At 39.6% G+C, this 27430-nt stretch overlaps 3 protein-coding genes across 5 annotated transcripts; 1 reads left to right on the forward strand and 2 right to left on the reverse strand.

The window, feature by feature from the left end:
• Window positions 1–1788: 1788 nt before the first annotated feature.
• Window positions 1789–4727, reverse strand: CALHM4 (calcium homeostasis modulator family member 4). Its single transcript, XM_005518296.3, has 2 exons — window positions 3897–4727; window positions 1789–3114 (listed from the first exon to the last, which is right to left on the reverse strand). Exons 1-2 carry the CDS (start codon window positions 4452–4454, stop codon window positions 2710–2712), a joined length of 963 nt encoding a protein of 320 aa, XP_005518353.2. The 5' UTR covers window positions 4455–4727; the 3' UTR covers window positions 1789–2709.
• A 1706-nt stretch (window positions 4728–6433) lies between these two features.
• Window positions 6434–24794, reverse strand: CALHM5 (calcium homeostasis modulator family member 5). Of its 3 annotated transcripts, XR_015772168.1 has the most exons (6): window positions 24100–24794; window positions 21661–22055; window positions 11009–11234; window positions 9393–9443; window positions 7585–7733; window positions 6434–6850 (listed from the first exon to the last, which is right to left on the reverse strand). XR_015772168.1 is itself a non-coding variant. In XM_005518294.3 (2 exons), exons 1-2 carry the CDS (start codon window positions 24637–24639, stop codon window positions 21666–21668), a joined length of 930 nt encoding a protein of 309 aa, XP_005518351.1. In that variant the 5' UTR covers window positions 24640–24792; the 3' UTR covers window positions 15929–21665. The 3 variants fall into 3 exon arrangements, 1 of the variants encoding a protein (XP_005518351.1); XR_001332329.2 differs by lacking the exon at window positions 11009–11234 and having other exon boundaries at window positions 6437–6850; XM_005518294.3 differs by lacking the exons at window positions 6434–6850; window positions 7585–7733; window positions 9393–9443; window positions 11009–11234 and having other exon boundaries at window positions 15929–22055; window positions 24100–24792.
• On the forward strand, window positions 10587–27427 carry TRAPPC3L (trafficking protein particle complex subunit 3L). Its single transcript, XM_005518295.3, has 5 exons — window positions 10587–10733; window positions 12487–12584; window positions 15403–15502; window positions 25367–25552; window positions 26632–27427. Exons 1-5 carry the CDS (start codon window positions 10692–10694, stop codon window positions 26749–26751), a joined length of 546 nt encoding a protein of 181 aa, XP_005518352.2. The 5' UTR covers window positions 10587–10691; the 3' UTR covers window positions 26752–27427.
• Window positions 27428–27430: the final 3 nt, after the last annotated feature.

Here is a 27430-nt window from a genome sequence, read left to right on the forward strand (position 1 = left end):
GTATTTCCATTCAGTATTTTAAATTACATACTGAAAAATAATGGACAAATAGTATTATTTCATATATAAATAATGAAAAAAGACAGGGCAAATAGTAATCAGGACAAAATCAAAAATCATGAAGCCTTATTTAAAAATTAGCTGAGAAAGAAATAAAAATAATTTTACAGCTTACTCTTAACTGCAAATATTGCATCATTTTATAGTAGTACTGTAAAACAATAGAAGTGGAAAGAATTCACATGGACTAAGGACAGCAGGTTTTTATCATTAGGATCCAGACACCAGCACAGGGGTTTTCTATCAAAACCTTCAGATAGACAAATCAGTTGCATAGGTTCCGGATTACAGTGTTCCATCTTAAACAAAAAAAAGACAAATATTTTAAAAATTAAATCAGAAGTTGTGTTTACTACCAGACATACTTTGTTTCCTAAGGAGTTCACATAAACAGTGCAGTTCCATTACCTTTTTTTAGGTTTGCATGGCCAGATTTTGGTAGCAGGAGCACTACAGGGGTGCTCCTGTGAGAAGCTGCTAGAAGCTTTCTCTGTGTTCAACAGAGCTGATGCCAGCCAGCTCCAAGATGGACCCACCCATGGCCCAGACTGAGCACCATCAGCAGCGCTGGCAGCACCTCTGGGATAACAGATTTAAGAAGGGAAAAAAAGACCCTGAGCAACAGAAACTGCAGCCAGAGAGAGGAGTGAGAGAAACAGCTCTGCAGACACCAAGCTCAGTGAGGAAGGAGGGGAAGCAGGCACTAGAGGCCCTGGAGCAGAGATTCTCCTGCAGCCTGTGGTATAGACCATGGTGAGGCAGCTGTGCCCCTGCAGCCCCTGGAGTAACTCACACCAGAGCAGGTGAGTGAGTACCTGTAGGAGGCTGTGATCCCACCAGGGGCCTATGCTGGAGAAGACTCTTGGCAAGACCTGTGGAGAGAGGAGCCCACACTGCAAAAGGCTTGCTGGCAGCATCTGTGACCCTGGAGGGGACCTCCCCTGGAACAGGTCGTTCCTGAAGGGCTGCACCCTGTGGAAAGGACCCACACTGGAGCAGTTCGTGAAGAACTGCAGCTCCTGTAAAGGACCAGCACTGGAGGAATCGGTGGAGGACTGTCTCCTGGGAGGAAGTACCCACGGTGGAGCAGGGGCGGAGTGTGAGGAGCCCTCCCTCCAGGGGGGAAGGAGCAGCAGAGACAGTATGAGATGAAGTGACTGCAACACCCATTCACTCTCACCCCCTGTACCACTGGAGGGGAGGAGGTATAAAATTTGTGAGTAGAATTGAGCTCAGGAAGAAGGAAGGTGGTGAGGGAAGGTACTTTAAGATTTAGGTTTAGTTCTCATTATCCCACTCTGATTTCATTGCTAATAAAATTAATTTCTCCAAGTGGAGTCTGTTTTGCCCTTGACAGTAATTGCTGAGTAATCTCTGCTTGTCCTTATCTTAACCCATGAGCCTTTCTCCCCTATCCAGATGAGGAGAGAAGTGACAGAGCAGTTCTGGCTCCTGCATTTTCTAGTAAAATGTACCAAATAATTAGATTTTTCCACTTCAAGTGCCTGGGATCATTTCTGAGTAGCAGATAGCATTCTATAGTGTAGTATATGGCTTTGGAGCCCAGATGTATGTGTACATGGCAAGGCAGTACATCAAGCATTAAAAAAATTATGGCATGCATTTCCCTCCCCCTTAGAGTTAGAAACATCTATACAGGGGGTTAGAGAGGAGATGAGTAATATCACATCATACCAAACTGACTAAACACAAAAACATCATTAAGCCTTCTTTCACAAAATTCAGTAGTTTTTAATGATAGTAATATTCATGGGCCCAGTATACATATAAATTACAAGTTTACAGAGGCAAAGCAAACCCTACTGCTCAGGGTGAGATTTCTGTTCCCATCCTCATTTGCTATTTGTACAGTAGGCAAGCACACACACACACCTTGGAGATTTTGAAGTATTTCCAAATAGGAGACTGCCCTTGCTATTGCTTTCATCCGGAATATATTTCAACACAGTTTGCCATATATCAAGTGTTTGTTCATACAGCTGCTATGTGTTACACACATCCACCATGTTCCTCAGTGGGGATTTTATCAGAATTGGAAGTTCTCTCATCATATCTAAACTCAGACTTTGATGGTAAAATTCCCCATATGGTTCCTACATGCTATTGTAGCCCCAGATTTAACTAGTAGTTAGCTCAGTGGAGATTACTTGTATTATGCAAAAAAATAGTGGAAGAGGAGAAATAAGTAATTTCTGCTAGGTGTCACTAAGGAAAAGCTGGATACCTGCTCTTGGTCTATACAGAATGGACCAAATTCATAGGATCCAATCAAGGTCACCTCAAAGATCCTTTTTATGGAACGAAAAGAAAAATAAAACAGCATTTGTAAATAACTTTCTCAGCATGTACTTGTCCTTTCGGCAAAACTATTAGAAAGCAGAGCGCTGAAGCTTGAAATAGCCTAAACCCTAATCTAGACATTGATCACCACATCTCACAGGAGTCAAAATGCCATCAGTAAAGGCAGTCAGGAGTTTCTAAATCACTACATTACTACATTGATGCACTTGCTCACATAATTTATACATCAATGTAATACTGTATTGGGAAGTTCCAGCACAGTTCAAGTATGATATAGAGCTAGACAGGTTCCTGCTTTTCTGCAAAGTACTGTGCAGGCTTGGATCTTCAAAGCTGTGTTATGATCCCAGGGTCTTCATCAATCCTCAAATACTTTCCACTTGCACGCTCCTTGAGTGCCCAGTCATGGAGGAGGCTGTAATCATAGTGCTCCTCATCCACTCGCTTCAGAAAGGCCAGTCCAGAAATGGCCTGCCACTCCTTGAGAGATGGGATACGAATTTCCTTCACATTCTCACTTCCTGGGACAAAGCCAAAGAACTTCCTTACATTCTGCATGGCATAGAGCCTGGAGTGCTGCTCCGTTGCCTCATCAAAGAGCTCCTGCTCGTTGTGGACATAGCTGCTCCAGTATCTGAAATGCAGAAAGCTGAGCGGGGAGAAACAGCTTGCCAGGCAGTAAGAAAGGAACACAGTGATGACTACCACAGCAATCAGAAGCCAGCCAGCCACCTTACCACAAAAAAGAACAAAACAAAACAGAACTGTTAGAGCTGAAAATACAATAACTTTTGAGCACCAGAAAATCTGTAAGATTATCTTTACTTGCTTTTCCTAAATAACAGCATTAACAAGATATATTCCTGGAAAGCATCTGTTACCACCAAACCCAGTCCATGCCTACTGGAGGCAGCCATGTAGTAAAATCACTTGTTCATTTCAAGTTCAAGAAATTTCTGTTGTGCAGTTTTAAGAACATTGCTTTCTCAGCTATTATTGTTATAAGATAGGCCACCCAGGTCCTAGACTATACTAGCTTATAGCCTGTTTAAAAACAGTTTTCTCTGAAGTGACAACTTAATGCTTCCCCTATTATTTACCCAGCATGGAAACTTTTAGAATTGAATCTGATCTAAAACCCAAGATTTTACATGGGTTTATGTGAAGCTCTCATAGCCAGGGCCTCTTAGTCACATTTCTTCTGCTTTAATGAAGAAACTTCATACCCTCCCTGGCTCTTAAACTTCCATTTGTCTTACTTGATATTACTTTTCAGCATACTACAAAAAGAAGAATATATCCTTAGGCAGCAGGTAACAAATGGGACAAGCAGGCATTGTATGTAATGTATATACCTAAAGTTCAGTTCCACTTAAAAGAAAAGAATAGGCTTCAAAACACACAGAGATTTAGCACTCAAGACAGAGGACACTGATCTTGTTTTATCCTAAAGCTTTGCCTGCTGAATTAGCCTCACCTCATCATCAGGTTTACAGGCGACAGGAGTTACTCACTTGTGACTGGTATCGGAGGAGCAGAATCACTTCATCTCTTGCCCGGGTCAGCTCTGGAGGAACCAGATGACTGCAGGGAAATTCAGCCAGTATCCTACTGTGCTCACTAGCAGTGACATTGGGAGCAGCTTCATAGTAATACACAGGGACGTACTCGCTCACAGCACAGATATAATATGAGCCGTTTATCAGGGTGACTGCAAGCCACGTCACTGGAGCAACCAGCGCCCTCCCAGTGATGCTGCACAAGACAAAGCAGACCAGCTTGCATTTCAGCAACCGGTTTGATGAGGTCACCCTCTCAAAATGAGGCCTTTTGCCCATAACCAGCCTCCAAGTCTGGTTGTTCAGGGCGTAGCCAACAATCAGAAGGATCAGTGCAGGCACTCCTAGGAAAGCCAGCCCATAGATAAGGTTCTGTCCAACATGACAGGGACAGTTGAATGTGAAAAAAGAGAAAAGCTGTTGCCCACCAATTGTCAATATTGCAATTATTGCATTGGCAATAACAACCTCTTTGCCTTTTAGAAAAGTTAGCCACTTTGGAAGGAAAGTCATTTTAGATCCTACTCTTTACCAGATTCTTTTAAGTCAGCACTAGCTTTTAGTTATATTTAACTAGTGTTAATAGCAGACTAGAATAAACACCAACAGCTTGAGAACACCACCAAACAACAACAAAAAAATCCCTGCTAGTCTTTCTCCTCCCACTGATTTTTAGTGGCTTGTTTGCTAGCTTTAAGTATGTGTGCAGACATCCACTAATGTGTTTTAATTGATTCAGTAATTTATCTCAGCTGTTCTAAATTGAGCTTTTAGGCTGTTGTGAGCTCTGCCAGCCCCTTGCTAATTGTCTGAAATTAACAATAAATTCCCCCTACCTTTTGGATCACTGCAGTTCTATCAAACTGATGGCTAACCTGTCAGGGTTAGTTGCCAAGCTGCTTGCTAATCAACAGTAATTAACAGAAACATGGCATGAAACTAGGAAAAAAACAAAAAGGAGCCTTCCAGCTATTCTTCATAAAAGATTATCCAAGCAAATCCTTGGCAAATGGACTGGTTTAAAAAAAATGAATGCCTCCACTTTAAAATAAACTTATAAGATATTCCGTAAGTTGCACAATGTGGAATTGGAATCCCAGTGCTGTTTGCATTTGATGTCAGTTCTGCAGCAATTCATTGTCTGAACACTGGAGTCTGAGAAGTAGTTAGCTGCTGGATCATGAGGATTTTAGTATTTCACCTGTAGGTGGCAAGAAGCTGCCATGTCTCTTTTCCTGACAGTGCTGAATGTTTCCTTTGGAAAGTCGGTTGGGGTTTTTTGTTTGTGGTTTTTCTTCGGTGGGGGGGCTTGTTGTTTGTAGTTTTGTTTGTTTTTTTTTTTTATTTGGTTTGGTTTTTGTAATATGTATGTAATCTGGTATTCACTTCACAAAATGTCAAGCCAGCTGGTACTTACATAGAGTGCTTGTGATTACAAGTTTTAGGATTTTCTGCAAGTATAGTTAGTCCTATTCCATAGATAGACATAAAAAAATTTCAGTTAAGCATTTCCATAGCTGGCTTCTGGATATTAGGATATATGACCTGGGCTCTGAGCATGTCTTACAAATGAAGCCTTAAGCAGGGGTCTGAAAAAAATGGAAACATTTCACTCATTATAATTTTGTCTGGATCACACTTTTCCTATGGTCATGCTATGCAGTGGTTCTATGGATTGCATTACCTAGGCTGATCTGAATATGCAAATACTTATGTTTAAGTACTGGAAAGTCTGACAGTTTGTTATATAAACATCCTTACCAATAAAAGAAAAAAGAAAAAGTTAGCCAGAAAGTTTATGGGCAAATTTGCCTTCCCATTACAGATGTCTATCTTCAGCATGTGTGGACTTGGTTGTGTGATATAATAGTGTCTGCATAGCATCTTCTCTCCCCTTGCAGAGAGGGTTGCTAATAACATATTTGATCTCGAGCAGTGGTTTTAGTACCCATGGTGTCTGCTTGGATGGCAGAGACACTCTCTTAGCTGTTGTACACAGGGATGGCAAGTCATACATGCCTTGATTGTTTGCTGGGCAGGACCCTGTTCCTCCAGTGTGCTGTTAGGATGGATGCCTGCTTGTCTCATCCCCAGTCACTGTCTGAGAAAGAGATCCTTGCTGGCAACTGGCTCTCAAACAATGACATGCTGTTACACAAAATTAAAAGCAGTACAGAAGCATGCTAAAGCATCCAGCAGCACTTTGTCACAGATTTTTTAGAACTTCTTCTTAGTTGTTTTGACAGAGTAATAGCACAATGAAATCTCTGAGCTGTCTGAATATTGCCATTTTAAACCTTCATTTTCTTTCAGTGTCACATGATCTCCAGTAACTTTTCTTGGTACAAGTGACATTATATTTGAAAAAAAATCAGTGAAATAAACTTTTCAGACTATTACAAAATTATTTAATAAAAGTCTTCCATTATGCCTCAGTTCATTTTAAAATCACTGATTGATTCCTTCTGATATTTCTTTTGGAACCTGTGTCTTATTTTGTTTATAAGGGAGGAAGGCTCTCCCAAGCATCCCTTGTTTACTCAAGAAACACATTAGATGTGAAACTGAAGTGGTACCCAACACTGAAATATTAATAGTCAGCCTAAGGCTGTTGAATGAGGCAATTTATACAATCAATACAGCAACTTTGTACTTTTGCATTTTCATTCTTTGGCATTTGCTTTCATGCTCTGCCGTAAATGATCCTGCTGGGTCATCCTATTACGGAACAAATTACAGGGTTGGATCCAATTAAGAGCTTGGGTGGCACATCAAACCTTTAAGTAGTTGCCTTTGCAGAGGAACCCAGGGTCCTGAGATAGACATTTAGGCTCTTCATCCAATTCCCAGGAAGGGTTAGAACTGGATACAATCCAAAATACCACTATCTGAGGTGACAGCAGGCTGGCCTGTGAGGCAAAAGGATGCTTATAGCCGACATCCAAGGCAAATAGGATCCATGAACAAACCTTAGTCATGGTTTTGCTTTTCATATTGCAGGACTCTGTCAACCTGAAGTCACTGCCAATAACCTCACTTATGAGAAAGAGAGATTTTTATATTGTTTTTAAGAAGTCAGAATCATTTGTCATTTCTTTCAAAACATGGTTACTGGAATACAGATTTCACCTTCCCATACACAGCAAACAGTTTTTGTTCTCCTTTTTATTGAAACAAAACTATCATGGCAGAATAGAGAGATTGGTTTCAGCTCCCTTCTCCACCTGATCTAGTAAAAACTCATTCACTCATCTCTTTCTTCCTAAGCTATTATTATTAGTAATGAGATGTGACTGTGTTGCCAAGAAGCTGTGTTCTCCAGCTTTCCTGCCATAGTTCCACCAGCTGAGTTTAGTTTTGCCACAAAGAGGATTTTTATATTTATTGGAACAAAAAAAGACCAGGATTTTGTTGTCTAATGGCCAGGGATGGGTAGGGAGTAAGAGGGAAGTGACCTTCTATTTTCCATCTGAAGTTTGGAGGAAGTGACTGACTCCTGGTCTTTCTGGTCCTGTACACGTGTTTTCATCAGTTAGCAGTCAAAAAGCCAGTGTTCTGTGGCTCCTCTACCTGCATTTTGAGTTCTATTTTGCATGGAAGTTGAGCCCACCTGTGCCTTTTAGAAAGCATGGTATGAAAGTACCTGCATGACAGATTTCCTGTGGGAGTGGAGGGGTCCACTGCCCATGTCCTGTGATCTGCCAGGTCACAGTCTGGATGCAGGCTGCCAAGTCATTTTCATGGTCTCTTTGGCCTTTGGAGAAGTTCCTGTCCCCATGACCAGTACAAGCACTGAAAAAAAAAATGATAAGCTTTACGTTAAGGGAAGACTAGAAATCTGTTAATGATTTTTTAAAAACTTACATAATTTCACTTCAGAATTCAGCTGTGCTTTATAGGCAAATTTATGAGATTTTAGGTTCCTGCAGAGAGCAGAAAGGAGGCACTCAAATCTCAAAACACCCTCTTGAGAAACATAACCTAACCAAGGAAGTTTCAGCACGTCAAACTGAGAATGCTTCCTGGGCAGGGCACTACAGCAAAGTGACAGCAATAGCATTGCTTTATTTGGAAACATGGTCAGAGCAGCAGCCACACTGGACTTTTAGTGAAAGCACTCATGTGTGATATGAGAAACCTGTGTTCAACTTCTTTTCTTCACATAGCTTCAAACCCTTAACACCTACCTTCTTGATTTGAAAGATTTCTATTTTCTATTAGAGAATATTTAATACAAGATCTATCCATCTAGAAATTGCAAAGCAGATAAAAGCTTGACCCTGTATTTTACTAATTTGGACACTCACCTTTTGTGGTTAATGCATTCTTGTTTTGGCTCAAATAATTTGTTCCCTTTTTTTTTTTTTTTAGGCTTTCTAATTAGACAATATCTAATTTATTATTTACTTCTCTGTTGCACTTATCATGTACTTACCTCTACAGTGTCAGCTTTCCCATAATAGCCAGTCCATGGCAAGAGACAGGGTGCTGGTGCACACTTTTATTTGTGCTTTTGATCTTTGAGATATATTTTGTATATATATTTTGTATATATAAAATATATCTTGGGATATATTTTGTGATTGGTTTTTTGTTTTTTAGTTTGATGGGAATGAAGAGGGCTGGTGTAGTCTAATGCTCAAGCACTGTGAAGACTGACCTTGTGGCAGAAGGCTAAATTTCTCTCCTGAATAACAGGACAGAAAGGGAGGTGGAGAGTGATTCTAACTTTCTCAGTATTCCAGTTGCCTTGGATTACTACTAAGAAGTATATGCTCAGGATTAAAATAGGTGCCAGATGTGTGCCTCCCTCTACTCTTTTCACAGGGCTACAAGACAGTGCACCAAGGACTTGTTTCCCTCACTGGAGCCATTGTTTATTTGGACTCACCATTTCAGCTTCATTTTCACAAAAATGTGCAAACCTTTTGAAATGTAGTACTTTTGACTGAATACATAGCAATAGATGTGTGAATTTACTTGTGTACACATGGGCATGTATGCATTTTCCAAAGGATATTGACATGTCCCTGCCATACATTGCACTGTCTGGTGCACAGAGTTCCCTCGTGATTATGGTATTAATAATGCAGGCTGAAGTAATTCATCCATATATATTCTGAACCGGATAAATAAAATTGAGCTCATTTGTAAGTAGTCTTAAGTGCTTTGTGGTGGGTTCATTGAAGTTAAATTGTGCTAGTTATAATCTTTTACAGGTTGCTAAGGGTTTGTTTTTGTTTTTTTTTTTTAACGTAATGTAGTACACTTTCTTGTGGAATATGGGATTACTCTTGCAATGTGAATCATATTTTGTGCTTGTCACCAGTTGGAGACAGTCAGAGAAACAAACCCATCTCAGACTCAATTTAGAAATGAAAGTAACTATCTAGAGAATTGTAATGCCTGACTTTTAAAATTAGTTTAAATTTATATATGAGAAGTACCTACAATAGTTTCACTTTTAAAATGGAATCAGGTTTTCCAGGGTCAGAAGAGCACCTGAAAAAAAAAAAAAATGGAAGAGGCTATTACATTGTAAAATTCTTAATACAAGTTCATTCTGTGTAAAATAAAAGCAGTTAGAATGACTGAGCTCTACACAGAAAAAGCAGAAAATCTTTTTATCTGTCTTATTTTTCCTTGTTGAATTGTGTCATAACTTTAAACTACTATTTTTTAAAGTAAATTAATCTTTCTTATCCCAAATTATTTGCATGTGAATGCTTTCTGTGTGTCTGTAGTAGTAAATACCTGTAATTTTAATCTAGTACTGGATCTATTGATTAACAAATTTAATAACAGCATGGCATTCAGAGGAGGCTGTATATTTTAACTTCCTTTCCTGAGAGGACTTAGTTGGAACGTATGTGCAGGTAAGTCCTATAAGAAATGACAACTACCTGATTAATTTCTAAATTCACCAGTGACCACAGTCGAAGTTCACTGCAAATCAAAGACACCATGTAGGCCAAATTTAGCACAGGGGAAAACAGATTAACTGAGCCTGGATGTTCATTGCAAGGATATTAAGAGATAGGGGCTATAGCAGGTTAAGAATGATAGAATACCCCCTAGAAACGTTGTTAGTCAAAGTGCCATTTGCACAAGCTGGCAGCTGTACAGGTACAGAATTTATTCCTCTGGGAAGCTGAGTTTTCTCAATCTACCCTGGCAACTTTACATAAACATGGTGGTAGCAGTGCCTTAAAAGCCACACTTCCCCAGCTTAGGCAGACATTAACTCCCCAGACTACAGCAGTCAGAGTTGTCAGAAGACTATAGCTTCTTTAGATTGAAAACAATCAATTTTTATTTCCCTTGTACAGCGGTGTCTTGCAATTGTGTTTTTATTCTTCAGAGCAGATTTTGTTAGCTCTCCAAGCACCAAAGCCTGATACAAACAAAAGAATAAATTTACTGTCCCTAAAAATGTAAGACCTGTCCTGTTTGACATGTCTGTTAGCTGTGTTTGTGATTACAAACTGTTCCTATGGACAGAGTGATTATTTACGTAGTGGACAGTGGCAGATCTCTTGCCAGTCAGATTCCTCGCAAAGGGCTCGGTGCACGCAGGGAATAGGAGGAGCATCAGCAGCATTACAGACTGCAGCAAACACATCTCATGCAAAAGACAGAAGAGCACAGAGGAGAAAAGAGAAGAGAAAGAGGATTGAGAGAAAACTATGCTGCTTGAGAAAGAAAAAATATAAACTGACAATCAAATACATCAGGAGTTACACAAGTAACATGTCTCGGTCACCAGGAAGAAAGCAGGAGAACCACAAAATAGTAAGACATTTTTGAGATGTGTTATTAAAATTGTGCATGGAGTAAGAATAACCTATTATTTTATTGATGCATTTTATACACTCCTATTTCTGAACAATCTGAAAGTATTGAAAGTATAGGGATAAGATTGTTGGTACAAGAGCAGAGCTACTAGCAGCATTTATGGCTACTATTCCTAATGCTGGGATTCTGTACAGGCTTGGGAAAGAGGGGCACAAAGTAAGTGCTTCAAGTGTTTATAGTCTAAGATATAAATGCCTGGTAAATTTATGTACCTCTGTGGTTAGATAGTCATTCAATGAAACACAGAGAGAGGGAGATCTCTTGTCTATGCTTGGGTGGTTCGATTCCACACAAACTTTTCTTCAGTTTAGAGTTTAGAGCCTTAGGGATTTCTGTTAGGTGGATCGTGATTTTTGACAGGAACTGGGCAGTGAAAAAATTCCAGAAGGCTTTAAGACAATATTGTTTCAGTTTCTGAAAAGAGGACAGTGGTCTCCACTGGAAAATAAATAATAAAATGATAAATTGTATTGCATTGATATATTATGCTTAAGTTTCTCTGAGATAATTTTCTTGTTGCAACAGAGACTTTTTGCTGAACAATAATAACAATACAATACAGGACCTGTATGACATCCATTTACTCCATTGAAAACTAGTTACTGAGAATTTGGCCAAGGATACAATATAATTTTAAACAGGAGTTATCAGTAAAATAAGTTTGGAAAATGGTTCTGCTTAAGATTTTGAACAGTAGCTTGCTAAAACATCAACACTAATTAAACTCCAAACTTCCGATGCAGAGGAAGTAGGAAGAAATCTTTCCACCAAGCTGTTCTTACTTTGCTAGTGTGATTTGTTCTATTGTTTTTATTGGTATTCACTATTATTTTTCCACAGGCTAGAGACAAAAAAACAGCTCTGGCCTGACCGCATGCCACAGGGCTGTAGAACTTGCTTTAATTAATTCCTGTCCAAGGAATTTAGTAAGAGTCAACCTAATCTCACACTTAAAGGCCAGCTTCTACTTCTGCTAAACACAGACAGTTCTGCAGTGCATGGACATGATCTGACAGGGCAGGAAGAGAAGGAAACTCTCCTCCAAACTGTTGCACAGCTGAAGAACCCACAGTAGTGCTTGTGACAGGATCAGTGCAGAGATATACCTTTAGCATCTTCAGCTGCTTTCCATGTTCCTTGGGCAAGGTGCTGCAATCCTCACCATCCCCTTCATCTAGTTGTTATTCTTTACAGTTGTGCTCAATAATAATATTTTTTTCATTATTCTGAGCTAGATTTTTGTCTACTTTTTACTTTTTTGGAGAAAGCAGGTAATGATTTGAATCAGCTCAACCCTACTTTTGTGAACCATTGTGCCTACTGCCATAGGATTAATAGCTCATTGCCTCTTTTCCTGTGGCAGATTTTTATTATTCTTGGATGGCACTTGACAGCATTTGTCAATCCAGCATACATACACTCAAGATACAAGAGTTACTGATGATAGTAACTCTGATTATACCAAAAAATGGTACTTCTAACAAGCAAAATCCATTACAAACTCAAGTGAGGGTCAATATAGATTCTGTCACGCTTGAAATGTTGATTTCAGTGATTATGTATCCATGGACAAAAGTTTCTTTATTAATTTAAATGTTGTTTTTGCTTGCTTTTAATGAGCAGCAGCTCCAAAACATAGAAAAGTTGGATTATAGTTCGCTTAATTTTCGATTTCCGTATTTTCTGACAGAGCAGAGAACTTTTTGTACTCACATATGGGGCTTTGGTAGCCCAGCTGTGCAAGGACTATGAAAAAGATGAAGATGTCAATGCCTGTTTAGATAGAATGTAAGTACTGATTTAAATGTTCAGTTTTATGCAGAATGCTATTTGCTTACAATGCTTTTTGTTTGTTTTCTCAATTTACAGCGTTCTGTCTATGGTTACAGAGAAGACAGGGAAAAGGTCCAATATTCTGTCAACAGAAACAATGCTAATTTGTGAATTAAGATCAACAATTAGCTTTTTAATTCTCTGAGGAAAAGTGCCAGGATTGTTTTCATAGCTTACACTTGTTCCTTGCTGATCTTTTAGTTATGCTAATAATTAATATAATCTCCTAAATTTCATATCATATAGCCCTCAGTGGGTTAGGGGCAAATGAGCCTCTCACTTTTAAAAGACCTTACAGCAATGAGTGAGATAGCACAAAAGGTCAGTGAAGGTGGATTTTCACATGGATAACCTCTTTGGAAAATAAAGATCCAGTGTTTACAAACCCTCTTATTACCATAAAGATAACAACAAAATGGAAAATCATCAAGAAACAACTGTTTAGCTGGTTAACAAAAACGTACAGTAAGGCCTTTAGCAGAACAGTACGGCTTATACTTCTGGGCAAAGTGGACATGCAAAATGGATTTACAACAATCACAGTGGAGAGAATTTTACTGACCATTTTACTATTTGCAAGGAGGAAAACTGAAGGAGCTGTTCTGTGTCAGAGGGGCCAGGAAAATTCTGTCTTCTAAGAGCTATTTTGAAGTTTATGCTGAGCAACAGGAGGAGAAAAGTAATGTTTGCTTCTGGGCAAAGTGGACATGCAAAATGGATTTACAACAATCACAGTAGACAGAATACCATGACCATTTTACTATTAACCTGAGAGTTTGCAAACTAGCTGTAGTCTAATAATGATCCATGAGAATAAATGAAAAAAAATATAAATCATTGTTTGGGAAAAAGAAAAGTAATTTAGTAATTTATTCACAAACTTATAAGGGATAACATCCCTCAGATTTTTTTTATATTCATGTCTCATTCAGTTCTGATGAAAATCATACATTTACAAAATGCACAGGCTTCTTAAATGACTCCATGGTAGAAATTACTAGAGAGGAGTTTTGGAAGATGTTGAGACAGATTTTTGTTCCTTATGTTTTCATTATTGAAGTTGTTTTTATAAAATCTTTTTGTTTTGAGGAAGACTTAATAATATAATGACAGGTTTCATTAAAACAATGTGCTCTTTACTTCCTGTGATTATGAAACAGCCCAGCTTCACAAAGAAACCTCACATCTCAGCAGACCTGGGACAGATGGGGACAGTGTACTTATTTTTCTCTCTCTCTATATATATAGTCTGTAGTGAGAAGGGTGTTTTTCACTTTGCAGTTGCCAAGTAGCTGCTTACCCGTCTGTTATGAATTTGACTTTGCAAATCTAAGGCATAAAAGTTGAAAGATATCCAAGTAGTCTCGTAAATCACTAATACACACATTTCTAAATGCTGATTTGCCAGTGTTATTGACATTGATACTTAGGCAACAAGTAGATATTTTATTGTTTCTAGACACATGGCATACTGCAAACTTAGTTTTCACTCTGCCAAACCCACTGTTTGGTCTTGTAATCAGCTTACTGTTTGTCTTCTATGATGTTGTACACAAACCAGTGAGAAACCACTGAGTTCAGGCTACTTCACTGAGGGTGTGGGGCCTCCAACAAACAAGCAGGCACTGCCAACATCCACATAACTGGGAATGAAAAATTTCCTGAAAACATTTCTGAGCTGAGTACCCATTCTTATATAACATTTGTGTCAGTCTCTCCATTTTTCAGAAAATGGTTGGAGTCACAGCTGTTTTGCATACTAAGAAGTTATTGACCTTTGTTAATGTGTCAGAGCTAGGAATGAATATTTGTTTTATAAAAATTCTATTATCGTCCATCCCTTTTTTATTTGTTTTTTAAAAAAATAGTGGTATTTTAAATTCAAAATGGAGTTGGTGGTGTACCAAAACCCTGTGTTGTGGTAATGAGCAACGTAGGGACCCCAGGCAGGCACAAAGGAGTGCTTCTTATTGCCAAAAAAACCCAGCCTTTTTATCAGTTATCTGGTTATCAGTTTTTATAGTTTTAAGGCACAATGAGCCAAGTCATCCAACCACCATACACCAGGATGTGGACATGATGTGGACATGTGGCAGTCATGCAGCGCGTCTCTCGCGTCTCTCCTGTCTCTCTCACATCTCTCACATCTCTTGTGTCTCTCTACCCCTCTTCCAGTTGAGTCACTCTCCCATAGCTCCCTCCTATTTAGCCTAAATAACAGGCTGGAGTCGTGTTACAAGGCCTTCCCTTTATAAAGCCTTACCTATTGGTAACGTGTTAACTAACAACTTCTGGATTTATTTATTTGTCAGCTAGTTAGATGGAGGGAGATAATGCCTTAGGAAAAAAAAGAAAAACAGGTAATTGCAAAGGAAGAGTGAAAAATGAGGTGAAGAGGTAAGGGGAGAAAGTGAAAGAGATCAGGTGTGAGTGCATTCCCTATGGGTTCCCCTGGCACCTGAACGCTGCAATGAGGGTTCCCAGGATTTGGTTTCTATATGTATAGACAATGTACAGACCAAAATTCATATAATCCTTGCCAGGAGTATCATGCTTATGTATGATTCCTTAAATGACTACATGAACAGCAAGCCCAATGTGCTTGCAAAATGTGGTAGGAAGAAGAATGTAGACCAGCAAAATGTATTGTCATTAAAATCACTCAGGCTCATGCAGTTGTTCTGCTGAGGAAGCTCAAGAGACACATTAGGGAGATGGCAGGTGGAAGGATGTTCCCCATTTTAAATGTTGGCTTTCCTTGTTTCTTCCTTAGGGGATACAGCATTGGCATTAGGCTGATTGATGACTTTCTGGCTCGTTCGGCTGTGAAAAAGTGCCGTAGTTACTCTGAAACTGCAGACGTGATTGCGCAGGTAAGTAAGATTTACATTTTTTAAAGCATCATCAGATTCAGTGGTCTTAGCTTAGAATCATATATTCCCTTCCTTTTTTCTCTTCCTAGGAGCATGAGTCTTAACTGTCTGATACAGACATTAAACTTTGATATTTTTACTTCTGCCATTTGACTCTTCTCATCATCGCCATAATTATCTTACATATCTTTTTACTTTAAAATGGTAATATTAAGAATAAGCTGCAAGATTTTCTGCAAGAAGAAAAATCTCACTGGTAACAAAGAAGAGCTGTAAGAAAGGAAAATGAGAGGAACATTTTCCTGACTGCCCACAAATCTAATAATAAAGTCAAAAAGATAAAATCAGAGCATGTACTTTTACCTACTTTGATGGAAATTTCCCTTTGATTAAGTAGCTGTTCAGACTTCTGTCAGACAAGAAAGAGACAGGTTTCTAAAGATGTACTTTTGCCCCCATTGGCAAGTTAGAATTCCAGGGAATTTCAAAGAGAAATTTAAGTAAGAATGATACGTAACAAAGTTCCTCCGGTAAGCAGATGAGCTGGGATAGAGGATCCATTGAAAATGGTGAAAACAGCCAAATGAAACAGATGGGACAAGCAGCATTTCAATCACTGTTTTAAAATATATTTCCTCATTTAAAAAAACTATACCAGGCTGCAAAATCACATTTTTGTTCACTTTTACATTCTTCTTCGGGTGGTGTTGGTACTTTATTTTCACATATATATCAGATACCTGGTTTTCTGGGTCTTATTCCTCATAGTTCCCTTCTTTATAAATGCATTATTACAGTCGACCCATCATTCTTAAGTACAGGGTATTCAACAGTAAAGTACAGAAATTAACAGTCAGAAATTAACAATTGAAAAGACACTTTTTCTCTGCAGCTCATATTAGAAAGAGACTTATTAAGAGAAGTAAAAAAATTACTTGGAAAGAATGGAACAAGCATTAAAGCACACACTGTCCCTTTGAAAGACTATTTTTAGCAAACTAAAAGGAGTTCTGTAGTAGGAGTGTAACATTTCTGAGGCAAAATGTGATATGGACAGCATTTTCACACTTCTTTGGCAAAACAATTTTTAAATAATCTTCAAGCACATTTGTCTGAAACACATACCAACAAAAATGTGTAAAGTGACCCCGTAAGTAACTGCAAATACTCTAGTAAAAGTTTTTAGTTCAGGATCATGAAGCTGTTTACATGATCTCCTTAACTCTTCAGTAGGAGTGCTCCCAGTCAGGAGAAAGTGATTAAATACTTAACTGCACTAATTCTTCAGAGGTATAAATCTGTTTGATGATGAGTAAAACCAGTTCAAAGTTAAAGTAATTATGACAGTTAAGCAATTAAAGTAGTTAGAGCCAAACCTCTTGTTAACATAGCTGTTATCCTGCAGTTCTTTGGAAAGCAAAGAAGTCTGTAAAATCAGGCTGTGGGTGTTCCCTGTGGAAATGGAAAGGGATGAAGCAAAAAAAAAAACCATAAAATGAGGACTACAAAACCAGTTTCCCAGATTAAGAAATAAATACCAGAGGAAAGGTGCACCTAAGACAGTGAGTGGGAGCTTAAAACTTCCACCACTAGTTCAGATTGCAAAGCCTGGGCTTTACTGCTACCTTATACTGGCCTGGAGAAGGGCCAACAAGTTTTGACTAGGAGCCAAAGTGAGCCCTTCTAACTGAGTTCCCATGGTGTTCACTGATTTCTCATGTTGGTCTTGTGACTTGGCATGGTTACAGTTGGGATTGAATTCAAAAAAGAGATGAAACAGTAAAAGTAGGCTTTCTGGCAATTGGGGTAAAAAATGAAAACCAATTGAAGAATATTAAGTACAAAGCCCAGCTGAAGAAATAATGTCCAAGATGGGATTCAGAATTTGGACCTGAGTATAACTGAGGATTACTTTTGAAATGAGGTTGATAATTTTTCTCTGTAATCCCAGAAAATCAAATTTTTAATTCAATTTCTCCCCAGAGGACCTTGATGTAATTGATCTGATCAAATGAGTTGCAAAGAACAGCTTCTGGTTTTAGATCTGGTGTTTATGCTACCTTCTCTAGCACCAGGAGGTGTTTGTGTGTGCCATAGGTGGAAGCAGCCCGACCACAGCCTCTGGTGCACAGCAAGCTGGTGCTGGCTCCCAGGCTCCACTGCTGGATTAAACAGAGCTGTGCCTAAGGATAGATCTGTTCCTGAAAAGCAGTGGCTGCAGAGGTGGGCTTTATTGTGCCCTGTGGAGGCAGGAAATGAACATCTCTGGAGCTCTTTGAAGAGAGCTCCCTAGGGGGAGATAACAAAGGATGGGGTAATCCAACCATGTCACCCCCCTGTCCAGAACTGCAGAACAAGTCCTTCCCCTTGTCATGGAAGGTGCTGCCACACAAGGTCCCTGTATATTGACATTTGGCCAGTTTGAAGGTCTGACAGAAGCTGGCAGAGTTTCTGTAGCTGGTAAATGTTGTTTTTCAGACCTCAGCAGGGAAAGGGAGATGCATAAGCAGGTTGCTGTGCTAAGTAGTACAGTCTACTGTGGTAGACATTAAACAGAACGTTGAAGTGTTTCACTGTGGAGAGTAAAGAAAAGTTCAGAAGAGAAGTTAGGAATCAGCAACAGATGGAAAGACCTTTAATATATCTTCCTCTATCCAACCACTGACTGAAAAAAATACTAAGAATGAGAAGTATGCTAGCAGAAGTATTATTTTGGCTGCCTTTTCCCTTTTAAGGAGATTAATTCTGGTCCTTCATTAATCTTGCTATTATGCTGTCTGAAACAATGATTTTATTTTTTTTAACAGTCTGTACTTACTTACTTGGCATCATGACTTATGCATGAAAAGTTTGGTAGTGAAAAGTCCCCAGTAGTACGTAGAGGGACTGATAGTGACTTCCTAAATATTTCAGTAATTCTAAACTGTATTTGAGCATCATCAAAATGTTAATGGTTTTTATTCTTGCTGCTTCAGAGAGATGGAATGCTGGCTGAGAATTTGAAAAAGGGCAGTGATACATTTTTAATTCAGACTGCATAGACCTCATTTTCTCATTAAGCAATATATAGTGTCATAGAGTTGCAAATAACATTTTCAAAAGTGAGATTTTTCTTTATACATGCATCATTTTGGTGGCAAGCCTATGTACATGTCTAAACAGATATTCTTTTTTCTTCCATTTCATAGATAAAAATGAGACAGATTTATGGGATGCAATTTTTAAAACACCTCTTTCATTTTACTTTCTAGCCTTATGGAGTCACAAAGACTGAAAAGGCCTTTGTCTTAACCTCTGAGAAGCTATAAATGGTAGTTTTAAAGAAGTTGCTATCCAGTTATAGCCTGTTTTTAAGAAAAAATTGCTTATATTCATTGAATTGCATATTTGTGCAGTTATATTATTGTTCCTGCAAGGCATTTTCACAATTTTCACTTTATAGCTTTGCAATTTGGCCTTAATTTGATGCTCCATTGCAAACCAGCTACTTCTTTTGCATAGTTTCCATGCAAGTTCTCTTTTACACAGGAATTTTTAACAATAGAATTTGGACAGATTCATCATACCATAATGCAAAGTACAGCTGAAACTACACTGAGAGCATATGAGGGCTTAGCATGGTTAAAAATTCTTTATTTTTATAACAAAGACTTCAAGTTTGATGGAGCAGCAGATGTGTAGTGGAAGAAGAGCTGAGAGAATTTTAATGGCTAAACTGAGGGACAGAGCACAGAGAATTAAACAGAAGTTTCCTGTTTTCTTGTGCAGTCATATTTTGATGAGTATCAGAATTAATGCAAAATTAAAATTTTCCAGCAGAAAATGTTGATCTTGCTTTTTGGTTTTATTTGTTGGGTTTTTTTCCTCTCTCTCCAGTTTGTTTTGGACAGTGTTGACCATAGTCTGTCCCTTTCTGAGCTGCCATGGTAGCTGATGAATTTGGGGACAATGCTTATAGAAAGCAGCTTTTGCAATAGCCCTTTGGAGGCCTTAGTTAAATTTGCCAAACCCACATTCCAGTTGAAAACATAGGGTCAAACTGGCTGTTATTTCAGTCTGTTTTTATAGATGTATTCTAGGATCCATATGGAAGTTGCAAGAAGTCACAGGAGTTTTGGTAAGATAAAAGAGTCCCACAGGCCTGGGAATGAGGATCAGTGAGAGATGGGCTCCTTCCAGGCACACATTGTGTTCAGCAGCTGCTCTTGGGGGTGGAGATACTCTCAACATGAGTTAAAAATGTGCAAATGTGAAACAGGCAAGGAGGAGGAGGGGGAAATTCACCTTGGATTTGCCCCTCCACAATAAAGCAGAAGATAGGGCTGGGAAGTGCTGCAATTTCAGATGGCCCAGGCTACTCAGGTGCAGAGCCCTAAGCTTTCTTCTGAGGGAAAAGAGGATACCAAACCCTTCTACCCTTCCCTCTACCAGCTATGATTGTGCCTCTGTGTCCCAGCTATTATATTACACTGGAGACCTTATCTCTACATCAACCCACTTGTTTCCCATATTTCTTTGATCAGCTCATTAACCTACTTGCTGTCCTCCCCATTGCATCCCTACTTGCTTTGATTTTCTGAAGAAGGAGGTGGAGAGACAGTTTTGGAAAAGGAAGTTTGACCCAGGCAATGTGGCTGTCCTGTTAGGAGTGTTGTCTCCCCTTGTATGCAAGGAGGTGGTGAAATGGGGCTGGACAGAAGATGTTGGGGCAGCTCTCATAAAGAAAGATAAAATCAGACAAATAGGAAGGGTCACATAGCCTGGGAGTAGGTAGATGCTATACCAGGACAGGATCCTGGGGAGAAAATGCTTGGTGTCTGTGCCAGTCACAGTGTCAGACACCTGCTGTTGTGACTTTCATTTTGGCAGTGTTGCTCTGTGCTTTCAGCTGCAGCAGGCTCATTTAAGCATATAACATGTTGTAAGTGTGCTGCTAAGTGGGTCATCTGGGATAAAAGAACTTTGAAACATCGTCTCAAAGGTCATAAGTTCTCGAAAACATAAGGAGAAAATTCTAAGCAGATAGTTGAATTAGCTCTTGTGTTTTATTTCATAAAGGGTAATGGTCTGTATATAGATGCTTTTACCTGCTGAAGAAGCCCACGGAGTATGAGAACAGCTGGGCAGAATACCCTGGTTTGTTGAGAAGAGCATGATTCAAGCACAGTAAAACTGTGCATGATTCTTTGCAGACTCAGAGAGACTGGCAATAAAATGCTGCACAAAAGCCTGCCCAGCCACCCCAGGGAAAGTAAGTTTGTTCTCCTTTTATACAGCATTTGCAAATACTCTGAACACCCTGAGAGCCATGTTATGAATTCCAAGTGGGTGAGGTAAAGCACAGGGCTCTGGGGTGAAATGCATTTATCAGAGGCACTGACAAATGTGTCAACTGACACAGTTGCCTCACCTGCTGGTTCTTCTTGCTCCAGACACTAAGTTTTCCTAGGATATTCAAAAAAATGAAAGTCAGTCATCTGTGAAAATATTTTCTTGTCTTTAAAAGTGGAATTTCCTTCCAAGCCCTCATTGTACACTGGCTGCAGGCCCAGAAACAACAACATTACATAGCACTATAGGCTGCACCCAGTACCCGAAAGTAGAACTTTATATCCATACAAAGAGAAAGTCTAGACTGGGAGCAGATAATAGGGATATGTTCTACAGAGGCAAAATACCCAAAGACAGAGAAACCTTGTGGGATCACTGGTGCCTCAAAACAAGGCTGTGCATGCAACTGGGCTGAAAATGACCTGGACAGAAAACCTGTACTTTCTGTGGGCTGTCAGAAAGCCACATGTATCTTGTTATTATATTCACACACTTAAAAAGACTTTACTTGTTGACAGTCTCTTGATTTACACAGGACAAGCACATTTTACATAGCATATTGTTAAAACTCTCTTGTAGAAGCCATTATTCATTTCTTTGTGCTGTCAGCTCTTGATGCTGAGCCAGTCACATGAACCCTGGGTGCTGTGGAGTACTGCAGCCTTTTCACTTGTGTAGGGAAATAATTTCAGTCCATCCTTTTGGAGCAAGTATCTAACCGGGAGGAAACATGATGAAGAAGAAATAGGCCATTGTGAAAAAATATAGAGACCAAACCAACTAGAAGTATGCCATATTAACAAGATATAAAAAAGCTGAAAATATACTTGGTCTATGGTTCTTCCCTTCTGTCCGCAAGGTCCAGCATTGTCTCTCTTTCCTCACTGATTCCTTTCTGGCCTTCTTCAACTAGCCTGTGAATTGTGCTATAATGCTGTTTGCTGCTGCTGAAAGAGTAGAGCTGGGAAGCATCTTCCCATGCCTGGAAAGCTGGCAGAGAAATGGGTTCGGGTTCCTTGTTTTCAAAAAAGCACTTCAGGTTTCGCTCGCTCAGCTTGGTGGCATACAGCTGGAAAATCTGCTCCAGTTGCTCCTTCTCTGTCCCCTCGTACACTCTCCAGAACATCAGCTGGAGGTGGCTGACTTTTGACTGGCAACTGGCACAGCAAGTGGTTAGCAGGGAGAGGAGAGCTGTGGTAACTATCACACACCAGCCTAAAATCTGGGAAGGCAAAAGAAATCAGTTTCAGGTTAAAAAGACCCAAGTGAAAATGCTACTTGAATCACCAGTGTCTGACAAAGTGACCACACCTTGTTTGCGTTCGGTGCTGGCATTGATTAATGGGACATTCACATGGGAACTGAAAAGTTCATCAGCACAGAGGCTTCTCAATAATGCTCCTTTTGGTGTCTTCTTTGGTAAAGGGTAAAGTGTCTTCTAACTCATGAAAGCACTACACAAAACTACCCAGCGAGAATTACTAATTTTGAATTGTGAAGAACTACAAACCAAAAAGGGCGAGTAACTTTTGTCCCAGATCAACCAACCTTTTAAACTGTGGCCACTGTTAGATGTCTTGTTTTCTGATTTCTTTTTATTAGAAAATAGCCTCCAACACAACAACTACACTAATTAACCAACATCACTCAACTTCTTTTTTCTGTAGCAGCTTCAGATTTTGACAAAATTCTGCCAAGAACGTTTTAAAAGAAAGAGCTACTTCCAGAATTACTTCCTCAGGAGGGGAGAGAGTGGAAAAATGTTCTTGAAATTGTTATTGTGGGATGTTCTCCTCTAAGGAGAGCAGTGGTGTGAACACAATTTTTCCTGCCTTGTGCCACTGTCCTAGCCAATAGTTTTACTCCTCTACTCCACTGCAATGTGTAAAAAAAACCCCATACGAAAAAAACCCAAAACAAAAAGTAAAAAAGTAATACTTGTTTTCAATCAGTGGAAAAAGTTCCAGTGTGGGACAAATATTCTAGAGTTCAGAGGACTGTATGAACTGGAACTGATTTCCCATGCTCTAATGGTTATGATATGGAGAGCTGCATCCTTTCTCATGTGAACTCTTGTGCACTGATGTTAAAAAAAATTACCACCAGTAAAAATCTGTATTTAGCTGATGGAATATAGAAGTTTCCTCAGGGAAGTCTGTGAAACAGAGAAGCTTGACAAACATATATTCTTAGGAACTGGTATGGAAGAATAGTTACAGTTTTCCTTTATTTTTCCCAATCACTTTGTACTGACTAACAACTTTAATGGGTATTTGAGAAATTGCTCTTTTTAGCAATTTTTCACTTTTTTGCAACTTAGAAAATGAACTCGTATATTCTCATGCTAAAACTGGATCCCTAGTCTTTCGCTATTTCCTATATGTACAACTTAAAGTCTGTTGTTGCCTTCTAAAACTATCAAATAAATGGCTTTGTCTGCAGTGCTGCTTTTGTCCTATTTGCATGAGGACTTGAAAAAAAAACAAAAAACAACTCTTGGAAAGAAAATTGTTCCAGATGGAAACAATCCCTGACAAAAACTTGCTGGCCCACAGTGTTTTCCCATTTCTGTAGCTTTTTGTTTTTATTATTGTCTCCACGATTTTGATTTTTTGCTTCTGAATTTATTTGCATTACAATAGAGAGAGAAAATATACTGCACAAATATTGTAAAATGTAGTAAGATCTCAGCTTGGCATGATCTGCTTTATTGTTTCTCACTTCCTCCAAGCAGGACAAAAATATGCGCACATTTGGCATGAAAATGAGGAACACAAATAGAAATATACTATGTAAACAGTAAAAAGATATTTCACAAATCTTATTTTCCAGTATTTTTCTGCTGTTAGTGACCTAAAATTTCCCTACAGTTATCACAATTATTTAAAATAGGAGAATGTGGCATTAATTTTTTAATAGGACAGACCCCTTTAGTGGGGTGACATCTGTTAATTTAGCCTCCGAAACAATCCAGTTGGGTTGTTAAGGTTTGTTTTTTTTTTCTGTCTTTAGAGAAATCTCCATTCAGGAAGAAAGCTTTTAGGTTTTCTGGTCTTATTGACTCGCCACCGGTGGGGACCCCTAAGAAATATGGAACAGCTCAAACTGAACCAAAAGATGGATTGATTGTATTTTGCAAGGCTGCCAAAACATTATTTACAGGAAGCCAACAGTTTTAACATAATATCTGACATCAGCATCTTCTACAGATAAATCACAGCAGGAGTACAACCTGAATAATGCTCTTTGTTTATAATTTTTCTTACCTGGGACTGTGCTTGAAGTGTTCTTTTCAGTTCGTCACTCTCTGAAAAGGGCAGGGAGCTTTTGTCACAGGCTACCTTGTGTAGCTCTTCAAAGCACTTCTCGGATTTCCTGTGGCAAACTGCTTGTAAGTAGGCGGGATTTTCCACGCCACTCATGGCACATTCGTAAAAAGTCCCGTTGAGCAAGGCCACGGAAAGCCACATCACTGGGGCTACCAGAGCGTTTAAAGTGATTTGGCCAAAGACGTAAAAGAAATGGCAGACATTCCCTCGGGGGAATATTTTCCTGGGATTCACCCAGCAGCCTGTAAAGAGTTTCCAGGTCTTGCTGTTCAAGAAGTATCCAATAACTAGCAAAACAAGAGCTGGCGAGAAGAGAAATACCAAACCGTACCTGAAGTTCTCATTGCTGCAAGGGCATCTGAAAGCAACAAGAGAAAACACACGTTCACCTCCCATTGTCAGCAGCGCCATAAAACTGTAGCCTATAGCGGTTTTCCGGTTCATAAAGAACTTCAGGATCGTCTGGAAAGCATCCATGTCTGATACTCACTAAGGAGGTGAAAATCCAGGCGGTTTCAGTGGGTCGGCAGCGATGCGCAGCAGGGCAGAGCCGTGCCGAGGAGGAGCAGCGCGCCGCTCTCTGCCCACGCCCTGCCGAGATAACGCCGTGATGTCACCGCCAGATGCTGCACATCTGCACTAGCGGCATTCCCCGGGAGTGGAAAGAAAGCGAGCTCTGTGGAACCAAATAAGCTTGCAGCCTTGGAAGTCTCGTTCTTGTTGGTTTTTTTTTTTGTTTTTTGGTTTTTTTGGGTTTTTTTTTAAGCGAGTGCAGATGGAGATCAGAGTGAAAAAAAAAAAAAAAAACACGCGCTCGGCCAGTTGAAAGAGATCTTGAGCTGTGATTATAAGAGTTGGTGAGGTAGTGAACGACCTAATATAGATGCTAATGGTCCCAAGGGAGTATGACATGACTGAAAGCAGACTCAAAGCAGACGAGTGATAACAGTTAAACCACTCTGTATGGGGTTGTAAATGCAGGAACATCAAAGAACAGCTCCCTGCTGTTTTCCTCAAAGCTCTAGATTTGCATTGCTGGCTCAAGCTGATCACAGAAGAAACAAATGTACCTTGATTTCTAGCCTGTCTGGCTGTCCCCCCCCTGTTTTCATAGGGTAAAATTGGTCTACAGGATGCTGCTTTCAAGTTTCACCTCTGGTTTGCACGCAACACATTTAAGCAGCAGAATTTCTTTCTTTTGCAGGTTGCTTTCAAGATGTACCTTGGGGTCACCCCTAGTGTGAGCTGCAGGAATGCCACAGGGAATGAATTCTCCTTAATCCTGGACAAAAACCCACTAGTGGATTTTGTGGAGGAGCTGCCAGCAGAACGAGCATCACTTTGCTATTGTAACCTCCTCTGTGGGGTGATTCGAGGTGCCTTGGAAATGGTAAGGAAGTGCAGATCTGTTTTCTCCGTTCTTTGTTAATTCACAGTAGCAGAGGAAAGCAAGATCACTTGTTCAGATGAAAGTAGGAAATACCGTATTGTTTAACCTCTCGGGTTAAATGTCCATATCTAGATAAAAGAAGCAAAGGCTGAGCCTGGGTCCTGAGGTAGAGAAGCACATGGATTAGCTCACCCCCACACTATCCCCACCTGGCTGTTCAGTCTGTTCAGTGGCGGACTTGGGTGCAAAAGCCAGGTGGGATCAGGAAGCCAGGTAACACTTTAAGTGGACAGACAGAAGGACACGTTGGGTTCCTCCACTGCTCCTGAAGCCCATCACACTTACCTGCACAGCTGTAGCCAGTAATGGTCATCCAAATACATCAAGTTAAATTGATAAAAATTGAAAAAATTGAAAAAGATAAATACATCAATAGTCTCAGGTTACCGTGGTACCTGCTGAAAGAGAGAACAAGGTGTGGATGAGTATAATGTTAAAACCAAAGCATTAGAAGTGTATCAGATGGCAATCCAAAATTTGGTCTTAAATTTAAGGTTTTTGCAAATAAATAAATAAATGGCATAATTTGAAAATTTCTAACCTCTAGATCTTCTTCAGGGAGATTACTTTCGGGCTGCTTTATGTTTCTGTGAATATCAAATTTGGCATATATCTTATATTTCAAGAGACAAAAAAATCAACCCTGCAGTGTTATGTATATACATCAGTCTCAGAATTATAGTATCTGATACAAGACTAATTAACAAAAGTATAAATCTTAGTACATGACTAGGAAATTCTGTGATCAGAAAATCATCAAGTATGTGGTTTAGGGTCACAGAAGAAAGCAAAGCACTGGGAAGAAGGGTAATGTGCTATACAAATTCCAGTGTTTATAAAGTTCCTTTGTGTTAGTTTAGCTGGGAAAGCTATTTTAAAACGATCTAGAGATCTGTTTCCTATGAAACCTGAGAAAGGGGGTCCTCTTGTGGTAAGAGGGAGAAAAAGCTCATTATACCGGAGGAGGGTGGAAAACTGGGCATTTCTTTGCTTAACTGATCAGACCTGATTCTTTCTAGGTTCACTTAGCAGCAGAAGTTTCCTTCCTCCAGGACAGGCTGAAGGGTGATGCTGCGACAGAAATAGGAATTACATTTTTAAGGAAGCCTGAAGACAGAAGGCACAGAAGGAACAAATGAAAGAAATATTGGAAGAAAACACTCGCTGAGGGATATTTTGTGCCTTTTGTTTCAGAAGAAGACAGGATAAAAATGGCTTTGCTGAATCAGCTGCACCAGCCACTTAGTTGAAAGGTGAAGAGAGATGGGCAGCAAAGAGGAGGGACAGGGCAGGGGAGATCAATGTTAGTTGTTGTGACACAGATATCTGTAAAAAAGATCAAAAATGATCACATACCCAGTCTCTTGAGCTTAATGGAAGTTTTATCTCAGTATTTAGTGCATTCATCTGTATACCAATTGTTTTCAGGTAAAGGTGATGACCTTTTCCCCTTTTGTTTGTCAGTAATGTTTCAAAGCATGGCTGCTAGAGGCACTTTATTTCCCTGGCTGTGTGTGGTTATCCATAAAGGATTCATCTGCTGTGATTGCTGTATGTCTCACTCACTCACTCACTCACTCACTCACTCACTCACTCACGCATGTTTTAATGTGTAATGTTTTGCCGTTCATTGTCCTCCACACTGCACATCCTGCTATCTTTGAAACCAGAGAGGGATGGGCCTTCACTGAGAGCAGGAGCTGGTTGTGTTCCTTCCAACTCTCGAGGCCCCACATGCAGTTTTGCTGGCACTCCTGTTCAGTCCTGTGCACACACCAGGCTGCAGCACTGACAACTGCAGCAGTGCTTGTGTATCTC

Source organism: Pseudopodoces humilis, chromosome 3, assembly GCF_049639895.1.
Source record: "Pseudopodoces humilis isolate 2021_Gansu_Grassland_sample_001 chromosome 3, ASM4963989v1, whole genome shotgun sequence".
Classification (NCBI taxonomy): domain Eukaryota; kingdom Metazoa; phylum Chordata; class Aves; order Passeriformes; family Paridae; genus Pseudopodoces; species Pseudopodoces humilis.

Excerpts from the sequence above, each read along its gene's own strand:
- CALHM4 (XM_005518296.3), bottom strand. The coding sequence starts at position 4,454 with ATGACTTTCCTTCCAAAGTGGCTAACTTTTCTAAAAGGCAAAGAGGTT. Across the intron at positions 3,115-3,896 it reads TCCTCCGATACCAGTCACAA|GTGGCTGGCTGGCTTCTGAT; the intron begins GTGAGTAACTCC and ends TTTTGTGGTAAG.
- TRAPPC3L (XM_005518295.3), top strand. The coding sequence starts at position 10,692 with ATGTCTCGGTCACCAGGAAGAAAGCAGGAGAACCACAAAATA. Across the intron at positions 10,734-12,486 it reads AGCAGGAGAACCACAAAATA|AGCAGAGAACTTTTTGTACT; the intron begins GTAAGACATTTT and ends ATTTTCTGACAG. Across the intron at positions 12,585-15,402 it reads AATGCCTGTTTAGATAGAAT|GGGATACAGCATTGGCATTA; the intron begins GTAAGTACTGAT and ends TTTCTTCCTTAG.
- CALHM5 (XM_005518294.3), bottom strand. The coding sequence starts at position 24,639 with ATGGATGCTTTCCAGACGATCCTGAAGTTCTTTATGAACCGGAAAACC. Across the intron at positions 22,056-24,099 it reads CACTTCAAGCACAGTCCCAG|ATTTTAGGCTGGTGTGTGAT; the intron begins GTAAGAAAAATT and ends TTGCCTTCCCAG.